Source organism: Mauremys reevesii, linkage group 1 (assembly GCF_016161935.1).
Source record: "Mauremys reevesii isolate NIE-2019 linkage group 1, ASM1616193v1, whole genome shotgun sequence".
Lineage (NCBI taxonomy): Eukaryota > Metazoa > Chordata > Testudines > Geoemydidae > Mauremys > Mauremys reevesii.
Genome location: NC_052623.1, coordinates 143078702 through 143102544, shown reverse-complemented (window position 1 = coordinate 143102544; position 23843 = coordinate 143078702). Strand labels below are relative to the sequence as shown.

The following is a 23843-nucleotide window of genomic DNA, read 5'->3' as shown; positions in this document are numbered from 1 at the left end:
CTTTAAATAAATATGCAGTTTTTAATTGAGAAAGTGTATTCTGCAGAAAAAAATAGTATGTTATCTAGTTGGAAAAAGCATTCTCCTCCCACCCTACTCTGAGGGGATGGAGAAGCAACAGCAGAGCCACTCTATGGCCACTACTGCAGTTGTTTCCCTCAAGAAGGGAAATGGCTGGTGGTTCTATGTAACTCCATACCCGCACCCTGCAAAGCATCCACTTAGTGCGTAGTCACACTGCATGCCTGTAGGTGGCGGGACAGAATTTCCCCCAGATTTGTAGAAATCTTTGTCTTTAGCTTAGTTAAGAGATGCCTGGAAAGTTGTTATAAAAGCCTTCCCTTTTGTGTGTTTTCTTCCAGTTTCATTCCACATTATTAGTCTTGGAGGGTGGAGGGGTTTAACTTTAGTAGGGTCAACCACTTGTACATTGGAACACAAGAACTAGAAGTGATGTCTTTAAATCTAAAATAGTTTACTTTAAGTATATAACTCATAATGCATTTGATGAATTAACAAGCAGAAAAGAAGGATTTTACAGCTGTATCTGACACATTTCTAACAGGAGTAACTTCACATGTTTTATTCCCCTCCGCCCATCCCTCAATAAACAAAATTGGTACAACTATATAAAAGTGTTTAATTTTAAATAGCAAATGGATTGCAATTCTAGAGGACTGCTGCTGACTTTGTGGTCTGAAGATGCAGTAGTTGGTGACTTGAGCAATTAGTGTTCAGCTGACAAACTTTCTGTTCAGGAAGTTGGCACAGGGGGCTCATAATCACAAACCTTTTTATTTATTTTTTATCTACTAATTTGCACCTGGTGAGAAATTCAGTTTGTTGGAATTGTGATTGCAAAGAGAGCTCCCTTCTCCTCTTCCCCTCTTCTTCTCTGGGTACATCTACACTGCAATTAAAAACCCACGGCACCAAGTCTCAGAACCTGGATGAATTGACTTGGGCTCACAGGGCTTGAGCTGCAGGTTGGAGCTCATCCTCTGAGACCCACCCCACTGGGCTCCTGCCTGAGCTCAAACATCTACACTGCCATTTTTAGCCCTGTAAATCCAATTCAGCTGACCCAACCAGCCACAGCCATGCTGCGGGTCTTTTATTGCAGTGTAGATGTACCTTCCGTCTTCTTCCTTTCTAGTGAGGGCAGAGGCAAAGATAAGTTTGTGACACCCGAGTTAAATCAACCTTCCCTGCTGCCCATTACCAATCCCATGAGCCCTCTATCCCAAATTCATAGTATGTCTGCCTTGTAACCTTCTGATGTGATTGATTTACATTGCTTTCTAGCGAATAGATGAAATAATGAAGAGAACAAGAAAGAGTGAAACACCAGAAGTAAAGGTATGGAACAGAGTGCCTCCCACACACACATACACACCCTGCTCCCAGGATATTTCCCCAGTGGGTGTGGGTGGCAGGGAGGGGGAGGGACACTGTAGGATTGCTCCCTGGAGAATAAATGCTTTGACTAGAAATGCTCTATTCTTATTTTTCTGTTAGATTTTAAGAATTAAGAGTGACTATAGTTGTGGCAGCACCATGAGGTCAGTACTACTCTCCTAGGCAGTGGAGGGGGTGAGCCATATATATTGTTCATAACTGTAGTGCTGAGAACTGGTATCTTTAGGCAAAAGTCACATGCAATGCACCGCCTACATTTTGATGATGTTGAATTAATCGGTCATAGAGCTCTTGTGCGCCTCCATGTTAATTCTGATCACGGGGCGGGATTAACAGCAGAGCAGAGGTGCCTGATGATGCACCAAAACTCAATGGACAGAGGTAAAGTGTTTGACTCTCACTTCAGACTTTTACTTCATAACATTTTCTTTTAGGGAAGCTGTTTCTTTATTTAGCCTAGGAGGCTCTAGTTTTCTTTAAAAAGACAAACCCAAAAAAATCCTCTCTCCCTTCTACATTTCTCTAAAAGCTACCAGACATTAGGCATATCAGGGGAGGCTTTGTCTGGCCAGGGGGAAGAAATGGGGGTTGTGCCTCCTTTAAAGGGTCCCCTCCTTTGGGTTGAGGGGGCAGAAGGGGGACCTCACTTGAGCCAGGGAAGGACTGGAAATGGCACAGGTGGGCCACTAATCCATGGATGCCTTGGGGAGGGAGGTTTTTTAGTGAAATCCCTCACCAGTAAGGAGTTGTGCCACGATCTGCCCAGGGACCCTGTGTACCTGCCAGCATGCCCTGACTATCTGTGGTAAGCAGCCCTGGTTTAGCAACTCTGACTCCAACTGCCTGCTTGTTTCACCACAGCCACACACTGGTTTCCAGCAGCCTTGGTTATTGCTAGCCAAGTGACCCCAACACACCCCCAGACCCCAATTTCTCCAAAACTGTCTGCCCTGAAGTGTCCTGCCGTCTCCTGGAACACTCAGAGAAATAATTTAGTTCATTCGCTCCTTCAAAGTGACAAAAGCAAATTAGTGCTTTTTATCTTAATTTGGGTAAATACACCCTTCCCTTCAAACATACCACTGAGTTGTTGGGGTTTTTTTGTAAAAATAAAACATGTGTATTAACAAAAGGGTGTAGGTTAAATGATACCAAGTAGAAGGAATAAAGATAGAAAGGGTTACAGACAAAAGTAAAAATACACTTTCTAGTGGCTAAGACTTAACTCAAAATCTACAGCCTTTGTTTGTTGTAGATTTCTTACCAATCTTTATTTCCGGCCATGCCTGACTTTCTCTCTGTCAGGACCTTCCACGGAAGTACAAGGGGCTGGTTTCCCTTGTCTTCCTAGGTGACAGATCTTTGCCTAAGCAGGTTTCTCACTTATATTCAGTTCCCAGAAACTTCAACCCCCTTGGTTAAAGGACCCATCTTTGTCATCTTGCAAAAGTTCTAGCCCCTTGTGTCTGCCTAGTGATGGATGCCATGATGGCTTCTTCCTCTTGCCTTCTATTATCTTCCCAAACTCACTCTTTTGTCCCCAGACCCAGGATTACGTCATGCTGTTCTTCTCTTCCTGTGGACTTCCCGTCCCCCTGCTGATTCGTATGTAAATGGAGCTTCCATTATTTTTGGTCACACCTCGCTTAATGTCATTGGAGACAGATAGATAGCTGACTTCTCTCCTGTCTGGGAGAAACCTGTTTTTTCCTGCTTTTGGTTACAGACTTTAAAGCATAATGTCCTTAAGTATCCATATTTTCTAATAGAGTGTTAATACATACATTTCACAATGATCTTAATTACCAGGGTGTCATGAGCTTTCAGAAAAGACAACTTCCTCTGTACACTTTGCTAATACAGTAATATTGTGTACAATCAGTTGATTCTGTTACTTACCATTTGAAGTTCAGATCCATCCAGGGGCTATCTCCCCCACATGCTTTGTTGGTGCCTTTTTTTAATCTTTTATGTAAATGTGCCTTCATTGTCTCTGCCTGATTACCAGGTGGGTCAGACAAACAAATGCACATTCTTTTGTCTACAGCAATCAGTGCCTATGCATTGCTTGCCAAACACATTTTTGAGAACATAATTCTAGCACATATCCATAACTCTTTTACACACTCCCAGGGCCACCCAGAGGGGGGAGCAAGTGGGGCAATTTGCCCCATGCCCCGGGCTCCGCAGGGGTCCCCACGAGAATGGCCGAGGCTCCCGCCCCGGCCTGACCCCGGCTCCCCCCTCACCCGGAGCCTCAGTGCATCCAGGAGCGTCCCTGAACGGCTGCGCAGTGGGGCTCCGGCGGGGCTCCTGAGCTCCTCCCTGCTCAGAGCCACGTGGTAAGGGGGCGGGGCAGTGAGCTCCAGCGGGGCCTGAGTTTGCAGCCCCGCCCCCTTACCACGCGGCTCAGGCCCCGCCGGAGCCCTGTTGCACCGCTGTTCAGGGACACTCCTGGATACAGTGCGCTGAGGCTCCGGGTGAGGGGGGAGCCAGGGGTAAGGGGTCAGGGGGGGTTGGATAAGTGGCAGGGAGTCCTGGAGACAGTTCAGGGGACAGGGAGGGGCAGAGGTTGGGGTGGTGGTCAGGGGACAGGGAATGGGGGGGTTGGATTGTGGGCATTCTGGGGATCTGTCAGGACTCAGCGGGGGGGGGGTGGATAGGGTCGGGGCAGTCAGGGGACAGGGAGCAGGAGTGGGGTCCCAGGGTGGTGGTTAGGGGATGGGGTCTCTGGAGGACGGTGAGGGGACAAGGAGCAGGATGGGTCAGGGATTCTGAAGGGGGCGGGCAGTCGGGGGGCAGGAAGTGGGTGGGGGTCGGATAGGGGGCAGGGCCAGGCTGTTTGGGAGGCACAGCCTTCCCTACCCTAAAGCTCATTCAGCAGTTTGAGGTTTGCAGAAGAGCCAAGCTGTTAGCTTTTCCATTAGGGACACCATCCCTTTCACTTCTCAAATGCCAAGTTATAGTCTATATTTAATTTCAGTGCCATACGGAGATTCATGTCAGGGGAGGGTAGCTTCATTTAAAATTAGCCACTGGGGGAGGATCAAATGAGAAGAGCAATATTCTACACCACCTACCTCCTTCCCAACCCTACTAAGGGAGACCCCCCCCCCTGCATTCCCTGAGGCTTCAGAGGGGTTAATTCAGTGGTTCTCAAACTTTTGTACTGGTGACCCCTTTCACATAGCAAACCTCTGAGTGCGACCCCCCCCCCTTATAAATTGAAAACACTTTTTTTATATTTAACACTATTATAAATGCTGGAGGCAAAGCGGGGTTTGAGGTGGAGGCTGACAGCTCATGACCCCCAGTAATAACCTCGTGACCCCCTGACAGGTCCCGACCCCCTTTTGAGAATCCCTAGGTTAATTTAATTTTAGCACCCTGTGTCCATTCACATGCATGTGCTATTTTGAGCATTTCAATTTTCACAACATAGGCTCATCCCAGATTCTGGAACAAGCTCAAATGCTCAGTTTGTGAAGTATGTACATAAGCTATACCAGGGGTAGGTAACCTATGGCACACATGCCAAAGGTGGCACGCAAGCTGATTTTCAGTGGCACTCACACTGCCCGGGTCCTGGCCACTGGTCCGGGGGGCTCTGCATTTTAATTTAATTTTAAATGAAGCTTCTTAAACATTTTAAAAACCTTATTTACTTTACATACAATAATAGTTTAGTTATATATTATAGACATATAGAAAGAGACCTTCTAAAAACTTTAAAATGTATTACTGGCATGCGGAACCTTAAATTAGAGTGAATAAATTAAGACTTGGCACACCACTTCTGAAAGGTTGCCGACCCCTGAGCTATACTAAAGACAAACCCACAGTAACCATCTCCAGTTTGTGAGGGACCCCATGGAGCCAGTCTCTAGGAAACAGATAAATGCATGGAGGTTAAGTCAATTAATGACTATTAGCCAGGATGGGTAAGGAATGGTGTCCCTAGCCTCTGTTTGTCAGAGGGTGGAGATGGATGGCAGGAGAGAGATCACTTGATCATTACCTGTTAGGTTCACTCCCTCTGGGGCACTTGGCATTGGCCACTGTCAGTAGACAGGATTCTGGGCTGGATGGACCTTTGGTCTGACCCAGTATGGCCATTCTTATGTTCTAAGCTAAATGAGCCCAAAGTTATGGAGACAGATATGAGTCAAGGAAGCCAGCAGAGTATCAGAAACCTGGAAAAATCTCTGACTGGATGGGCTCAGGCATTTGGTCACAAGCTGAGGTGGTTCAAAAGTTTTGGATTTTTTAAGCGGAATTTTTTTCTTGTTTCTTTAAACAATCAAACACAGCAAGCAGCAAATATTTGGCCACACACTTCTGAAACCCCAAACCATATTCAGGTTTTGGCAGACTAATTTCAGCTTTTCAATTAAAAAAAACACAACAAATTTTGAAGGAAAGCAGACGTTCATGATTTTTTTTCTGCTTTTTAAAAACCCCTAGATTTCGATCCAAAAAAAGTTTTGACGGAAAATATTTGTCCAACCCTTTTAATGTGCTTTAGTGCCTTTTAGCACTAGCTGATGCTGAGAACCAGTGATACCTTGTCAAGAAGTTTTCTCAAAACTGGGTTTGTGCCGAGATGCGGAAGGTTTATTTTTCCCAGGGTCGCCTGTGGTGGGGGAGCAAGTGGGGCAATTTGCCCTGGGCCCCGCAGGGGCCCCCACGAGAATATAGTATTGTATAGTATTGCAATTTTTTTTATGGAAGGGGCCCCTGAAATTGCTTTGCCCCAGGCCCCCTGAATCCTCTGGGTGGCCCTGCACACTCCATGCATACATCATGCAAGAATATTAATGAGTTACCAGTGACTAGTTTTCAAATGATCTATTACATGCCACTTTTTGGGTATATGTCATGACAACAGTGTATGAAGTGTAGTGAGTATGTCAGGCCTGACGAGTTGCTGACACAGAGTAGTGAACCACCAGTGGGCCTCTGTGTCACAAAGGTATTTATTAGGGCTGTCGATTAATCACAGTTAACCCATGTGATTAACTCAAAAAATTAATAGTGATTAACAAATTAATTGTGATTAATTGCCGTTATAATTGCACTGTTAAACAATAGAATACCAACTGAAATTTATTAAATATTTTGGATGTTTTTCTGCATTTTCAAATATATTGATTTCAGTTACAACAAAGGATGCAAAATATACAGTGCTCACTTTATATTATTTTTCTTACAAATATTTGCACTGTAAAAATGATAAAAGAAATAGTATTTTTCACTTCACCTACTACAAGTACCATAGTGCAATCTTTTTATCGTGAAAGTGCAACTTACACATGTAGATTTTTTTTTAGCTACATAACTGCAATAAAAAAAAAAAACAATGTAAAACTTTAGAGCCTACAAGTCCACTTAGGCCTGCTTCTTGGTCAGCGAATTGCTAAGAGAAACAAGTTTGTTTACATCTATGGAAGATAGTGCTGCCCACTTCTTATTTGCAATGTCACCAGAAAGTGAGAACAAACATTTGTGTGGCACTTTTGTAGCTTGTATGCCCCTTCATGCTTTGTCCACCATTCCAGAGGACATGCTTCCATGCTGATGATGCTCGTTAAAAAAAAATGCATTAATTAAATTAGTGACTAAACTCCTTGGGAGAGAATTGTATGTCTCCTGTTCCTGCTCTGTAGCTGATGCTGAGAACCAGTGATACCTTGTAAAGAAGTTTTCTCAAAACTGGGTTTGTGCCGAGATGCGGAAGGTTTATTTTTCCCAGGGCCGCCTGTGGTGGGGGAGCAAGTGGGGCAATTTGCCCTGGGCCCCGCAGGGGCCCCCACGAGAATATAGTATTGTATAGTATTGCAATTTTTTTTATGGAAGGGGCCCCTGAAATTGCTTTGCCCCAGGCCCCCTGAATCCTCTGGGTGGCCCTGCACACTCCATGCATACATCATGCAAGAATATTAATGAGTTACCAGTGACTAGTTTTCAAATGATCTATTACATGCCACTTTTTGGGTATATGTCATGACAACAGTGTATGAAGTGTAGTGAGTATGTCAGGCCTGACGAGTTGCTGACACAGAGTAGTGAACCACCAGTGGGCCTCTGTGTCACAAAGGTATTTGTCATATACCTGCATTCTGTCATATATTTCATGTTATAGCAGTCTTGGATGATGACCCAGCATGTTGTTCATTTTAAGAACACTTTCACTGCAGATATGACAAAACACAGGGAAGGTACCAGAGAAATCCATAGAGATTTTTAAGGATAGCTACAGCACTTGACCCAAGGTTTAAGAGTCTGAAGTGCCTTCCAAAATCTGAGAGGGATGAGCTGTGGAGCATGCTTTCAGAAGTCTTAAAAGAGCAACACTCCGATGCAGAAACTACAAAACCTGAACCACCAAAAAAGAAAATCAACCTTCTGCTGGTGGCATCTTACTCACATGATGAAAATAAACATGCATTGGTCTGCATTGCTTTGGATTGGATGATTGGATTGGATGATGAGCAGAACCCATCATCAGCATGGACGCATGATCCTCTGGAATGATGGTTGAAACATGAAAGGACATGTGAATCTTTAGCACATCTGGCACGTAAATATCTTGCAACGCTAGCTACAACAGTGAACACCTGTTCTCACTTTCAGACGACATTGTAAACAAGAAGTGGGCAGCTTTATTTTCTGCAAATGTAAACAAACTTGTTTGTCTGAGCGATTGGCTGAACAGGAAGTAGGACTGAGTGGACTTGTAGGCTCTTAAGTTTTACATTGTTTTGTTTCTGAGTGCAGTTATGTAACACAAAATCCTCTTTCACGATAGAGATTGCACTACCGTACATGTATTAAGTGAATTGAAAAATATGAGTTCTTTTATTTTTACAGTGCAAATATTTATAATAAAAAATAAATATGAAGTGAGCACTGTACACTTTGTATTCTCTGTTGTAATTGAAATCAATATATTTGAAAATGTGGGAAACATTCAAAAATATTTATATAAATTATTATTATTGTTTAACAGTGCGATTAATTGCGATTAATTTTTTTAATCACTTGACAGCCCTAGTATTTATATTTCATTCCCAAGGACAGTAGCTCCCACCCATGGATCATAGTAAGACTGGGTTTTATTGTCTGTGGTGGACACTACACCAGCTGCTTTGCTGGGGCCTGGGAAGGAATTTCTCTCACTGCCAGAGTGACTGAGATGGAGTGGGGGTTTTCTGCAGCTCAGGGACCTGGTGGGGCAGGTCAGGAACAAAGGTTCATGTTGTCTCAGCTTAGTAGGTATCCAGTGGAGTTACTGATTGCATGGAGGATCTGGTTCCCTGATGAACCAATTGGAAGTGGATATATGGGAAAGGCATCTCCTGGGGAAATGGGACTCCTACCATCTGGCATAGCAGGGAGACAACCTCATACCCCCACCCATTCTTAACCTTCATATGAGAGGAGGGCAGTGAGGACCCAGCAATGAGCTGGGGCCAGGCAGGAAGTCCAGAGGGCTGTTGGCAGCCCTCACAAATAGGGGGAATTATTAAGGAAAGAATGACCAGCACCATACAATCCTTGCCAGGTATTTCCAAAATGCGTTAATAAAATTGTGGCCTAATTTAAAGTACATCTCTTGCATCTTGTCTTTCTTCAGCCTCCATTCTCCCAGCCATGCAGGATTTCCCCATCCATCTCAGTCAACTTTCTGACCCCCTTCTGGCACTGTCCTATCCCGTCCACTCCCCTACCACCATTCACTTGAGCCTCTGCTCTTCCCTTTATGTCTTCCTTGCACACCTCGTGCCTCTGCATCCCAAAGAGGGAAATGAGGATAATTTCACAAGACCATGTGTACTCTGAGTAACTACTCTGGCAGTGTAGGGAATACTTCTACAATAGATGCATCCTAACGATAAAATTCTGTGTTTTGTAGTTTTTGCTTTATGTGCTTGAATGTACTGTAACTGAGAAAAAGCATTCTAGGAACAATTGTTTATTAACCAGCAGAGTTTTTTTTTTTTTAAAGGTTCTGAGTCCAGTCAGTTCCCTGAATCTTAGGGCCTTGCATCTAATGCAGTTAAAACATTATTTGGTTACAGAAGGAAGAACCCAAACTGGAGATACCATCACCTTTGACTGTGGAAAAGCAACCAAAAACTCTTGTTCTCAGTCAAACAGGTAAAAGCCCTTCATTTTTGTTTAGAGCAATATTCAGTCTTGATAACTTGAAAACAAAAATCCATAACCTCAGATAGTGCTGTATGATCACAGATGCTGTGTTTTCATTCAGAAAAGGGACAAATACATTTAAGTGTAAATATGTTAAACATAAGAAAATAGAACATCTTTGGTTTACCAAAGCATGGTAAATGTAGAAGCAGGAGGCAGCTATCCTGATGGGCAATATTCTACTCCACAGCATGTCCCAGGTAGCATTTATATAAAGTTATTCTAGCCTGCAGATTTCTGTTTGTTCATTGTAATCTAGTTCCTGTTTTGTAGCTTCTCTAGAAATATTCTCCCCTACAGCCAAGCTTGACATGCTTTTTAAACATTGTTTTAAAATACAGTCCCTTTTGCATTTAATTTGGTTTGCTAACAGCATATATATATATATATATATATATATATATATATATATATATATATATATATATATATATATATATATATAGATATATAAAAATGATGAATGAAAAATGGGTATATAGTGAAGTGTGACTATTCCGTATTTTTTCCCCTTCTCTAGGGCTTCTCTGTGCATGTTGTAAAAGATAATATATTATCTTGTTTCTTTTTCAAACTGTCCTACAATAGCAGGGTGATTGACAAGATAATATGATGGGTCACTTTCATCTCTAATTTCTGTGACTCAAATAATTTTATGATTTTTAAATATAAACACTGCTATTGCTTCCTAATGAGGTTCTTTTATAGAAATCAATGGACTGACAGCCTGCCAGGAGAGTAAAGGCTTAGGATGTGTTGCTGATGAAACACTTTCTCGAGATATATTTTCTAATGGACTTAAGTCAGTTACGGGGCTTATTCAGCTGGATGCCATTGATGGGAAATCTAACAGCATGGATGATTCAACAGATGAGGTTCAGTCTATGGATGTGAGGTACACGTCACATGAAACACATAACTTTTAAGTAACTGTTCAGAAAACCAAAACCAACCCACCAAGACATATGCAGTTCTCTCATTTCATTTGTTAATCTATCTCTCTGCACAGCCCAACCCCAAATATGGACTCCTATGTAACTACTCTTTGTATGTTCTGACTAGTAGTGTGCTCTCAAGAAGTAAATGCACTTTCAGATTGAAGGATAATTACAATCTCTTATCTCACTCTCATATCCTGCAAAATAATTAAGCTCTTCCATAGTTCTCACTTGCTAAGTGCACACAAACGTGCCCAAACATTTTGGATTGTCCATAGAGTTCACATGCTGTATTGCTGTGAAAATGGGTATTCAAATATCAGATTGTGTTTTGTACCAGAACAATAAAGCAGTAGCATATAAGTCATTGTGTTGTACAAATAATGCTGCAGGTTACAGTTTCAACATTCACATTTTCAATTATTTTAATCTTAAGTCTTTTAATTCATGTCAATATAACAAATATTTGGCAACAAGTAAACAATATGAAGTAAGCAAGTAAACAAGCATTATGGGATCTTGGGTGAAAGACTCTTATTGTACAGTGTGTGCAACAAGGAAATTGAAATTTTAAGATTGCTCAGAACCATAGTTCTGAATTCCTTGATTTTAGTAAAATCTCATATGTAATATTGCATTAATGTAGGTTTTTTTAATCAATGGGCCAGATTAAGCCCTGATGCAACTCTAATTACTTCAGTAATTATACAGTGGATCCATTTATCACAATGTTCATTTAATTTTTAGTTATAACGTTATGGGGGAATGAACACTATATTTAAGGTTATAAATATATTATATATCTATGCCAAACATTGATATATAAATGTCTACAATCTTTGCTTACTTTCTCCAGTTTCTTTAACAAATAGTCAAAAGGGCATGGGTAGATTTCAAATGCAATTTTAATAAAAGATGGTTCTTGTTAAAATCTTGGTATAATCTTTAGACATAACATAACATGAAAAAGCTGAAAATTAAATGAACCTAACGTCATCACAAATGGATGCATTGCATAACTATTGAAGTAATTAGAGTTGCAATAGGGCCAAATTTGACCCATTGATTAAAAAACCTACATTAATGCCATATTAAATATGAGATTTTACTAAAATAAAGGAATTCAGAACTGTAGTTCCCAGCAACCGTAGAATTTAAATTCCCTTGTTGTGCTGCATTTAGTTTGTTCTGTAAAAGTTAGCTTTTTAAATTTCACATGGTTTCACAATTTTCACATGGTCTAATATATCTTTGAAATCTGTACTGTGCAAAATTAACAATTTGAGACCATGATCCTGCAAAGATTTATCCACAAGCTTAACTGAAATTTATGCATTGAAGCCAGTGTGACTACTTGCTGTTCATGGAGTATGTGTGTAAACCTTTGCAGAATTAGTAAGATGCAATTAAAAATGGTAAATATAAGGTACCTGAGGGCGCAGGGAGTGGAATATTCAGCCTTTTTTAACCTCTGGGTCACCAGTTGGAATCCAGCCTCTCTGAAATGAGTTTGTAATCTCAGTCCAGTTCCTACTGGACTGTGTCGATGCCATGCAGCCACCATCAAGGCCAACGTTTAAGGAGTATGAAGACAGAATTACTTTCTCTCCTCTATAAGTTGGCTCCCTTGTGTATGAGTTGGGCACATAATGCTGAGGCATGTTGTATCTGTTCTGAGGATAAATAGAACAGCTTTCAGGGCTGTCATAAACCTTTTCATGAACACTAAGAGCTTACAAGACTTTTATTCTGCTTTTTCCTTTCTGTCTTTCATACAGCCCTGTTTCAAAAGAAGAACTTATATCTATCCCAGAATTTTCACCCATGAATGAACTCATTCCCGGTGTTTCTATGGACCAAAATGGAACAAGTAATTCCAAGGCTCTTGAAGATCTCTTGGATTTCACAGGACAGGCCACTTACTCCAAGATATCCAGTGAAAACATTAGTCTGGATGATTGTAACAAAAACTTGATTGATGGATTTAACAGTCCTGGGCAGGAGAATACACTTAACTCCATCTGTTGACAACCCCACGACTGTTGTACAGATGAAGGTACAATATTGTGAGAAATATCTAAGATCTGACAAGTTATTGGGAGTGTAGATAGCACACTTTTTAGATTAATATGCTGCTCGCACTACTGGATGTTGAGAGTTAGGCTCCTGGACATTTAAATTTGGCATAATCTTCCGATAGTAGACTAAATAGGAATGTAAGAATTGGCATCGTGGAAAAGAGGAATGGTCCACTTAGTCCTGAATCCTGTCTTAGTGTGCAGTCTGTGTTAAACAGTGTACCTCAGAGCAAGGTATAAACCTTCAGAGTGCTCCGATGTATAACAAAGCAGAACTCTCCAGATCTTAACTGTAACTCTAAGGTATGAGAAGTGATGGTCCTTGTAATTTTACCCTAGCTAGTATACTAGGGTAACAGATGCTATTCTTACTCTTCTTTTAAAACAATATTCTGATCCTTTTCTGATATGTGCTAAACTTTTTGTCTGAATACCCTGCAGCCAACACTTTCACAGATTAATTAAATGTAACATAAAAAGCTTTTACTGTTATCAGTTCTAAATTCTCTTCTAATTTCCTCTTATTCTTGTATTATGGGGAAGGGTAAATAGGAGTAAATGTTCAGCCTTCTCTACATTTTTAGTCTTTTTTTATACCCCTATCATACTACTTACTCTTCCCCTTTCAAATGAAATAATCCTAGTCTTCCTGAAATCTACTAAAATATAATTCCCCAATCACTTAAGTGTTCCTTTATCTGAACACTTCTACTCCATTTTTTGAGATCAAGTGACACAAGAGAAACCTTGTGAACCCTTGGAATATAGGTTAATCTCCAGCTGTTGAACATCTTGGGGAAAGAGCATTTTCCTAGGTTTTAGAGCAACTTGTTCGCCACCTGTGTCAAATTCAAACTACTTTTCCTATCCTTCAAGGACTTGCAGAACTTCACTCCCTTTTACCTTTCAATTCACCATTCCTTTCATCATCTCTTCTTGCTCCCTCTGCTGTGCCCAAGCAGAACAGCTAACTGTTTGCTTCATGTTGTGCTCCTCCCTCCTAATTTTGTCGTCTTCTTTTCATATAGCCTCCATTGTATGCTTGGGAGCCTCTGTCCTTACCCATTTTGTCATACATCCCCCCTCTCTACCTTCAAGGTTTCCTTACGACACAGCCTGTTCCAAAAGGCCTATTAACTTTAGAGCTCTCTGCAGTTTAATTATTAACTAGTCAGATGAATGAGAATCCTCAGTACAAAGTACAAAAATGTGAAAGGAAAAGATGTAAAAATATAACAAAGGAAAATAAACCCCAAATAGATAATCGGAAAAGTGTGGAACTTGCAAGATTTGTCTCATCCTCAACGTTTGCTCACCTTGCTCTTTGAGTTTCCCCATTCATCTTCCTGCAGTTTCCTTTCAGTCACTGCTTGGATTGCAACTTTCTTGGTGTAGGTTTTTTGTCTTCATACTAGTCTGTAAAGCACCTTGCACATTCTTGGTACTCTATAGATCATAAATAGGTAAGGACGGCATCACGGAGGAAAGGGGAAGCTTGTTCGGCTGTTGGAAAGATGGATCACACCAGTATGCTTTCCTATCGTAAGTTTTTACTGGCCCCACTTTGTCCCTGATGGGAACCCCTGTCATGCCCTACCTCTCCCTGCTCCTGGTTTCCAACCACAGCCAGGAGGAGTGGGGAGCTAGCTCATGTCCAGCTAGGAGTGGAATCCAGATTGGTTCCATGCTGGCAGTTGAGCCATCAATGCAGGAACTCATTGCATAGTTCAGAACTAAAGATGTAAATTGTGTGTCTGGCAGAGGACAGTATCTTTATTTTGTGAATTATACAGACAGTAGTCAGTATTTGATGTTAGGGGGCTTATTCCTTCACCCTCTCACTTCCCTGGTCCTTCTCACATGAACAGAGAGCAACAATACCCGAAGTCCAAAGGCACAAACAATTGGATGTTTATTGGGGTGAACTTCCAGCAAGCATGATTCCAGTTTTCTTCCTCAGTGTCCCCCTTCCCTGCTCTGACACCACAGAGCCTTGCCTGTGTCCCTGTTCCTGTTCCCATCCCCTGTTCTCATTCCCCCTTTAGCAAAACATGATCCCAATTCCCCCATCCCCAGTCCCTGTTCCCATTTTCCCCCCACCCTTCCTGATTGCAGACTATATAGTAAAACCTGAGTTTTGCTTAGCTATACCTTAACCAATCATCTTACTGAAATTTAACTAACCAATCCTAACATACTGTAACATGGTTATTTAACCAATTATACCCCACCACCTTAATTGGCTTACACCCAACAAAATTAATTATACAGCAGACAGAAACAATCAGAGAACCAGACAGAGACCATGCAAATAAACATACAAAACAATACAGAAGTGAGGATTTCACAACTACATCTATACAGACATAAGGGTTTTCCAGCTGTGTCTATTGATAAGTGAGTTCTTGCCAGACAGGATGCTATCAAACTAAGTTTCCTTTTACATCTTCTAGGCTCTTCTCTTTCTCTGGAGGTGATAGGAATATCAGGACAGGATTGTATTCCTAACAGCCCAATAGCACCTTATTTCAATGTGACTAGTTTGGAATGTGAGGATGTGACCATACACTTCCCAGCTTATGGCTGCCTTTGCTGCTTAGCCGAAGAACCAGGCCTCAGATAGTCACAGTAAAAGAAGGCCATTACAGAGACAGTGATTTTGATTCTCTCTTTTATACCTCTATAACTAGCTAAGTGATAAAAATACACCTAAATTCTTAAAGTATAGGCCTTTGCAGACAGGCCTGAATATCTATATCCTAACACTTAATACAATGTTTAAGACTTTTTGTTGATCTGCACTGGTACCCAAATCAGTTACATTAATGCAATTGAAGCTACCTGTTTAACTTAAACATTTTAATGAAACTCAGGGTATAATGAAAAATATAGATGTGTATTCTCTTTTCTTTAAAGAGCTATGCAACCTTCCCTATTAGTTATGATAGTCCTTAATTATATCTCATTTCAATTTAATCACAAAGAACAGTTAAAAGCAGGACCAGTTAAGTATGCAGCAATGTGGAATGTGGTAGTGATTGCCATTTATTATGGTTGAGTACTGTAGCTGTACGCAGCATTGTACAGACAGTTAAGTAACAGGCCTTTTCCTGGAAAGTCTGCAAGCTAAGTGACATACAGTATGATATACTGATAGTCTTAACATTACGTGTAGCATTGTACTTTATTGCAAGAGAATCAGTTCAGTTATAAAAATTGGAGCTATTTTACTTACATAAACTGTTTGGGTGTGTTTTTAATTGACAGAGGAAGTATTTATGGAGGATATACGTCCTGTCATGCTGCGGGCAGTAAAATATGAGCTTGTCATCTGAAAGAGCTTCTGCAGTCTTTGAACACTGGATTTCACATAATCAGAGCTGAATATAACTTTGTCTTCCCAAGTGGTATGTTGAATAACTGGCTGTTCTTGGTAGACGCCAGGAATCTATAGCCTTGATTGGTTTCAGGGAAGATTCATTGTGCTTTAGAATTTTGGCTTCAGCTGCTAATAAAGGTCTTACTACTTTTTTTTTTTTAATTTAAATTTCATCTGAATACTTCACTGTGATTTTTACCCTGTGCATTTTATTTTAAAATCATTCTTCCTTCGGTTTTATCATACAAGTACTCGATGTCATTTTCTTGTAAATACTATGAGGTTTGCCCACAGTGCGTTGAAATTAAATAATGTACTGTACTTTAGCTCTGTGCCTATTTTTTTAAATGGGGAACAATACTGAAGAGTTCTCGGCAACTCTTTTTTGCAGGTGTATAATTGCAAAACTAGAATTGAGGAAGCATGAAAACAAATAATTATTCAACTGCTGGAATCAAAGGAGCCTCCGTACAGACTATGGAGGGTTAGATTTATCCCCCTGCTACAATGCATCACACATGACTATTTTGTCTTTTTTTTTTTAAGTCAATAGTGACAAAGCAGTTTGTTAATACAGTACTAATAAAGCCTTGGGTTGACTCTCGCTGAAATCTTTAAAACTCCCTTGATATAACACTTGTAAACAATGTAGGCATAATACCCATTACAGTTCTTTAATATGTATTCCATAACTGCAGTAGTTCTAAGCAAGTATGTCATGGGGTTCAGATAAATGTTGAGTTAACTATTTGAGATCAATTATTAATACCAGCAGGCTTTCATTCATGTAGACAACTATTTTGTGTCTATTTTGTGACAGACTCAACAAAAAATATAATCAGCGGTAAAACAATATACAGATATTGCAACGGAAATACTAAGTCTATGAGACACTGTCTCTCTCTCACATAATATTTTCACCTATATAACAATATACTCCTTAGTACTCAACAAACATCTATATGGGAAAATTCATATCAAGAATGTAAAATGTAGACATTATGTGCCATACGATGTATTTGGTTAGTTTTATTTCTTTTGGTGAACTATGGTAACTTTTATCCTATATTCTGTGCTGCCTGGAGGACATTTTTGTCCAAATCTTTTAAAAACGTCACTACAATTCTGTTTGGAGACTAACAAAAAAGTAGAAACTTTTATATGTAGAGAAGTTTACAGTGTAGCTTGGTCTCAATTGTAACCATGTTCTTCTGCTTTTAAAGCCAGCAACTGTTTAAAGGTTGAAGTAGCCAATGAACCTGTGTGTGAGTATATAAAGAAAACATGCCTATAACAATCGTTCTTTTTATGTTGGTGTATTTCAGAAAAATACCTTTCTAGTGACTGTTCAGTAAGCTGTAGCATGGTATCGTGTCTTCCAAATTAGTCCTACAGTTGTTTCCTAAATAATAAAGAACCAAAACAAACTAATCATGTTTGTTTTGCTTGATATATTGTGTTTGGCAGATGTCACCTGAGATGTTATATTTTATTATGGTGTCGTTGTATAACCTGTAGATTACCTCACTTGCATGACATGTATAGCATGTATAAGAGTGAAATACATTTTCATTTGAGTCTGACTTGTTTCCTAGCTTTTTTTCCCCCTCCAAATAATCATGGCAAAACTACTTAAAAATGGGGGGGGGGGCAGTTTGATTTGTGGTGGTTTTCTCAGCAAGGCTTAATACTAAATTAAGGGATAGTCCCTTAGCTTCTCAAAATACTTATCTTTTTACCTTTTGTTTTCAATCTGATGTGGTGATTTGCTTCTATAGGCTGCTCTGTTCTCTTACTAGTCTTCTCTCAGGTGCATGAACTGTGAATTAGCCACATTACAAAGCAGCCTAAAATATAAACTGCTCCTTAGACTAAAGCCAAAGATCTTTTTAGAAAGAGATCAGCTTGTTCAATGTAATGACTAACAGTCCATTGAACTCTTGGGGAGGAGCAGTCTGCAAACATTTGTTTTAAATAAAAGTAAAATAAAACAAAATAATTTTAATGCAAAATATCAAATATATGTCTGATACATTTTAGAATGTACTAATACGTTACCTCTGTCATCCAAGATATTTCTTTCTATCATAGTGTTTCAACACATGCTCATTTGAGTTCTATGGTACACTGGGTCCTGTATGTGATTTCTCAATACAGTTGCATCCTAAGATGATAGGAGGAGACACAGATAGGTGTACATATAAATAACTTCAGATCCTTTTCTTACTGACTTCCAAAGATTTTCTCAGCAGGATTTGGCTGAATATCTGGGGTTACTGATCTTGTAGAAAATAGAATGTGTCGGGGATGGGGCCTTAATTCATGTTCTTACTCTTTGTACTGGTATTCATATTTGCTGCTGTGGTTCAGAACTATGCAATGGACTTTCTTTGTATAGGACAGTGGTCCTGGAACTACAGTCTGTGCACCACAGGTGGTCCTCCAAGTTCTTTCTAGAGTTCTACAGAATTAAACCATTTGAGAACCATTCAGTAGAGAAGTGGATGAAAGTGATCTTTGTTATGAAGTGATCCACAGAATGGAATTGTTGGAGAACCACTGAAATAAGCCTGTTTCTTTGTGTTAGATGAAATCATACACTACATTGCTAAGGTGAAACTATAGAAAAGTATTTACACTACTGGACTAGAGCAAAATTACTATAAGGTGGGTACACAACTAGTTGAAAGATGGTACTCAGAGTAGTTGTCAGTGGTTCACTATCAAATTGGGAGGGCATAGATAGTGGGGTCCCCCAGGGGTCAGTCCTGGGTGTGGTACTATTTAACTTTCATTAATGACCTGAATTACCAAGTGGAGAGTGTGCTTACACAATTTGCAGATGACACCAAACTGGGAGGGATTACAAGCACTTTGGAGGACAGGGTTAGAATTCAAAATGACCTTGATGAATTGGAGAACTGGTCTGAATTCAGTAAAGACAAATGCAAAGTACTTCACTTGGGAAGGACAAATGCACAACTACAAAAGGGGAATAACTAGCTAGGTGGTAGTACTGCTGAAAAGGATCTGAGGGTTATAATGGATCACAAATTTAGTTTGAGTCAACAATGCGATGCAGCTGATTTTCATTAGTACACAGTCCTTTATCATCTGTATAAGCTCTCGTGTCTGAAAATTAGAGAGTACTACTGCTCACTCTGCTAATCATCAATTATCTATTTTGTCTATTAAGAAAGTATTTTATGGGAAAGAATTTAAATTTGAAAGCAGGGAGTAAAGAGGGAAAGGGTTTTAAGCTTTTTTTTAAAAAAATCTAAAATGCAAGCTAACAATGTCTTGTCCTTCAGAAGAGTTTTATTACACTTGTTTTCCACTCTGTTTCCTCATTTTGCACAGACGGAAGTACTGAAATATGGTGAGAAGTTCTTACAGTATATTTGATCATTGAAAACCAAGTAAATAGTGTAAACTTGTTTCCCAACCAATGGTTTGGATGAGTATCTGAACCCTGCAACATGCAGGATCAAAATGACCTAGAAGCCAGGGTCTCATGGTTCACAATTAGACATGCAGCCTGTCTGAAATCCAGCCTGAGTGTGTGTTAGAGAGATGCTAGCTCAGCCTGAGAGGAAATTAGAAAAGTAGAAGACTGCAGTAATGAGTGACATGATTTACATAGTCCTTGAACTGAGAATGTTTTATTTCTTTATTTTGGCAAGCAATCACATGAGCTGTATATTTCAGCCATACGTGCGCAGGTTAAGAAGAGTCACTGAAGTTAATGGGAGTTGAGAGTGCTCAGCACTTCACAGGATTGGACCCCCAAATATCCAGAAATATCTAATTATAGAAGAATTTTCATGGGTGTGAGATGAGATCATAAACTGGAAAATTATTCTCATACTATTATTTCCTGTATTTTTCTGAGAATGACAGCCACATATTTACCAAATACTACATATGAGCAGTACTTGTTAATCCCATGGAAAGACAGAGTGCAGGCCAGTGGCTGGCAATGTTAGGGCAATGCAGGCATAATACAATACTGAACTTTCAAAAATTCAGGTGTCCCTTATGTCATCACAATAACTTTTCTCTTAAAATAAAGGCAAAACTATTCTATTGTGGTCTAAAACCTCTTTTTTTACCTAACATGGCAACATCCCCAAAAAGAAAATTATTAGCATCTTTCATAAATATGGAGAATTATGAACATAACTGACCATCCTCAATTCCCTGGAGAAGTGGATTGACCAGGGGATTAGAAATGACATCCAGTGTTACAGGGTTTAACTCTAGTGACTTCTCTAAGGTCACTCCTAATTTACACTGGTGTGAGTTCAGAATCAAGACCAGAGTTTTCACCTCTACATTACCATTCCCAAGACAGTCAGCCCTCATGACTAAAAATCCTCACGGATGTCTTGTGAAATTAGGTTGCTCTTAGTCCAATTTTTAGTTGAAGGCAATTTGTACCACAGCTGTCAAATCAAAAATTGAATGCGCACAGAGACTGAATAATCCTCTCACCTCTAGAGATGGTGCATCCAGATCAGAATTGCTATGGCCATATGGAGAAGTTTGCTCTGCTGTGGTCCATGCTTTTCTCACTCTGTTAATAAATAGAGGACTTCTAGGGTGTATCAAAGCACTAAACATTCCCACACAATTTAGGAAATAAGTAATAGCTTATTTGCCTGTTTCATCTTCCTTGACCCAAACCTCCAATTTTTCTTTACTAACCATAATCCTGGTGATATCCTGAACACTGAACTTCTTCTCTTTCTCAGTGTCCTAGATCAGTAAGTCTACCTATTGCCATCTCAGATATACTATTGCATCACCTCTACTTAATTATTTGTATTATGGTAACACTCAGTGCCTCCAATCAAAATCAGGTCTCTGTTTTGCTAGTTGCTATACAAACACACAAGATCCTGCATTGAGGATTTTTATAATTTAATGTAAAACAAGATACAACAAATGGGTTTAACAAATAATTGGAAGAAATGGAGGACGGGGTAACAATGTCACTAAGGTGGTTCATAGACTGTGCAAACTTAATATTGAGTCATTAATATTAAAAATCATAATATATACATAAATATCGGTAATCCCTTCTAACCATCTACCTATCAATGTCTTTTGAAATCCAAAGTCATACTTTCATTTTCTCATGCCACCACTTCATTACAACTTCTTTCACTGTAGAATATTGTTATACCAATATAATAAAAACCAGCAGGATCTTATTAAGAGGGATAAGGCAAAGATGCCACATTTATTGTAAATATAATAGTAAAGCAAAAGATAAAAGCAAACAACGTTGTTTTACTACTTATTTCTATCACTACTTATTCCTTATACACACACACACACACACACACATATATATATAAATATATATATATATATAAATATATATATATATTCATTCACACAATCATTCATTCAGGTTCTGTATAGGTGTTATAGTTACCAGCCTAGACATTGCTCATGCCAAGTTACTGGCCAGGTATCTTGGTCATGAGGATGGAGCCGAGTCTGTGTCAGATGCACCTGATGCTCCTGGAGGCTGGCAGCAGAACCATAGACTCAAAGTCCTTAGTCTTCAGAGTCCAGTTTTATAGGAATTTATTCCTATGTCAATCCATGAGAGTTGATTCATTCTGCTGTTGCTAAATCAATCAGCAGGTGGCTGGCTCCATGTTGTCAGATGTTTGTTTTTCCTTCCTTTGAGGTGGTGGGGTGGATTCCAGTTTGCCCTCCGGGGGTCATCTGGTTGATCCCACTTGATACCTTCTTCAGCCAACACTGAATTCCTCAGGCTGGTAACTCCCTAACCATTCATTCATTATTTTAAACTAGGTACTCATTCACATACATTCTCTATCTTAATCACATCTATTTCACTGTCTCTTTACCTTTTGGGGTGTTACCAATTTATGTGAGACTCCCTGTCTTTTAACATTCAAAAATAAAGTGAGATGAAAACTTACAGAGGGTGGGGGGTCTCTATCTATATACTATAACAGCTACTGTTTTGGCTTACTTAGAGTTAATTAATGTTTAACAAGTTTTATACAAAGTATTTCTTTGAGCAGGCTTCACACAGACACAGCTGGTGGCTTGCAGGTTAGAGGCTAAATCTTGAGAATCACATTTACTTCTAATATAAACCTTCAGTTATAAAGTATCAATTAACAATAAATCATTTCTAACAATAAATCATTTTTCATATAAACCATGTGTAATATAAACCTTTTTTAATATCCCTACAATATCCAAATTCTAGTTCTTCCTGCTTGCATATGCAAGGAAATGCAAACACATCACTCCATCATTAAATAACCTCACTGGCATCCTATTTATTACTTCTTCAAAATTGCTTGTTTAAAAAAAAATTTTTTTAATTCTCTTTTGGTGATCAAGTTTGTACTCCATACCTATTCATACACTAAGTACCTCCACTAGTTTACAGCTAAAGTTATTAAGCTACATCTTACAAATTATACACCAGTCAGTACAGCTAGAGGCAATGGATTTGTTTTATGTGTTGCTACAGGGAAGTCATGATGACCTTATAAATATCCAGGCATCATTATGTCATAAAAAGGAGGCTTGAATCCTATTTTATTTGACCAACCAGGAGAATTAGATGAGTTGTTAGATTCAGAATAAGACTCTCTTTAAAGAATAATTTGCTGATGCTAAGTGAGCTGAGTAATGCAGTCAGTCATCCTGTTCAGGTTTAATTGTTAAATCCCATTTCTTTTTCCATATTTATATGTTACTAATTTGACCAGAGTTTCACTCAAATATCAAAGCTACACAATGTGATTTTAATAAGGAGGATCCTAATTACCTCAATTAACTGAGGAAATGTTGGCTACTGCTTGGAGCACATAATCAGGAGAGGATCACAGGTATGCAAACTGATTATTGAGCTAGTTACTTAACCTTTTTCTGGGCCAAAGTCATCCCTGGTCTGGGTGAGGTGTAACTCACCTGAAGTCAATGTAGATGTAACAAGTTACCCTGAGGTCTGATCGAGCTTCAGGCCTAAGTTTCTGTAAATTGGGGGAAAATAGCTGACCTACATCTTGTAGGTGTTTGTGATGCTTAGCTAATTTGTTTCCACAGCACTATATAAATACTCTATATTACTATAGACTATCTATAAATGCTTTCTGTACAGTATGTATACAGCACTCTCCTTTAATAAAGGGAAACAAAACTTGTGGTTTATTTGGTTAAAGTATTTCTGTATAAAAGGGAGAAAAATACTTGGATCTCTGAAGAGGGGCGTGTGTGAGGGAGAAATGATGATCGAAGTTCAGGCTATTACTGAAAGCAGAGTCCAAAATTGTTACTATAAAAGCATATTTAAAATCAGGCTAAAAAAAAGGTAAAGCACCCACTAAACATTTCTCTTGAAGTTTGCCTCATCCACTTCTTTATGGTTCCTTTGACAGCTCTCTTAGACTTTCTCCTCCCTTGCAGACTCTCTCTCCAGAGGGTCTCCTGCAGCAGGTTTGAAGGCAGCATTCTTTTTCCTCTGAAACATCTCTTGCACTAGGGCTGGGTCAAGACTAGTAAAAATCAGGGGCAGCTCTATGTTTTTTGCCACCCCAAGCACGGCAGGCAGGCGTCCTTCGGTGGCGCACCTGCGGGAGGTCCGCTGGTGCTGCGCCATCGGTGTCCCCACCGCCGAATTGCTGCTGAAGCCATGGGGCCGGCAGACCTCCTGCAGGCACGCTGCTGAAAGCTGCCTGCCTGCCACCCTCACAGCGACCAGCAGGCCCCCCACGGCTTGCCACCCCAGGCACGCACTTGCTGTGCTGGTGCCTGGAG

General features: G+C 39.8%; 1 protein-coding gene across 8 annotated transcripts in view; it reads left to right on the top strand.

The window, feature by feature from the left end:
• Positions 1-17608, top strand: part of MAP7D2 (MAP7 domain containing 2) — a 144611-nt gene extending 127003 nt beyond the window's left edge. For 6 of the 8 annotated variants that reach the window (XM_039531905.1, XM_039531881.1, XM_039531876.1 and 3 more), the window contains 5 exons: positions 1306-1359; positions 9501-9579; positions 10339-10525; positions 12347-12624; positions 15914-17608. In XM_039531905.1, the coding sequence (XP_039387839.1) occupies positions 1306-1359; positions 9501-9579; positions 10339-10525; positions 12347-12596 (570 nt within the window). In that variant the 3' untranslated portion in view covers positions 12597-12624; positions 15914-17608. The remainder of the gene's footprint in view (positions 1-1305; positions 1360-9500; positions 9580-10338; positions 10526-12346; positions 12625-15913) is intronic. The other 2 variants (XM_039531887.1, XM_039531931.1) reach the window with 1 other exon arrangement.
• Positions 17609-23843: the final 6235 nt, after the last annotated feature.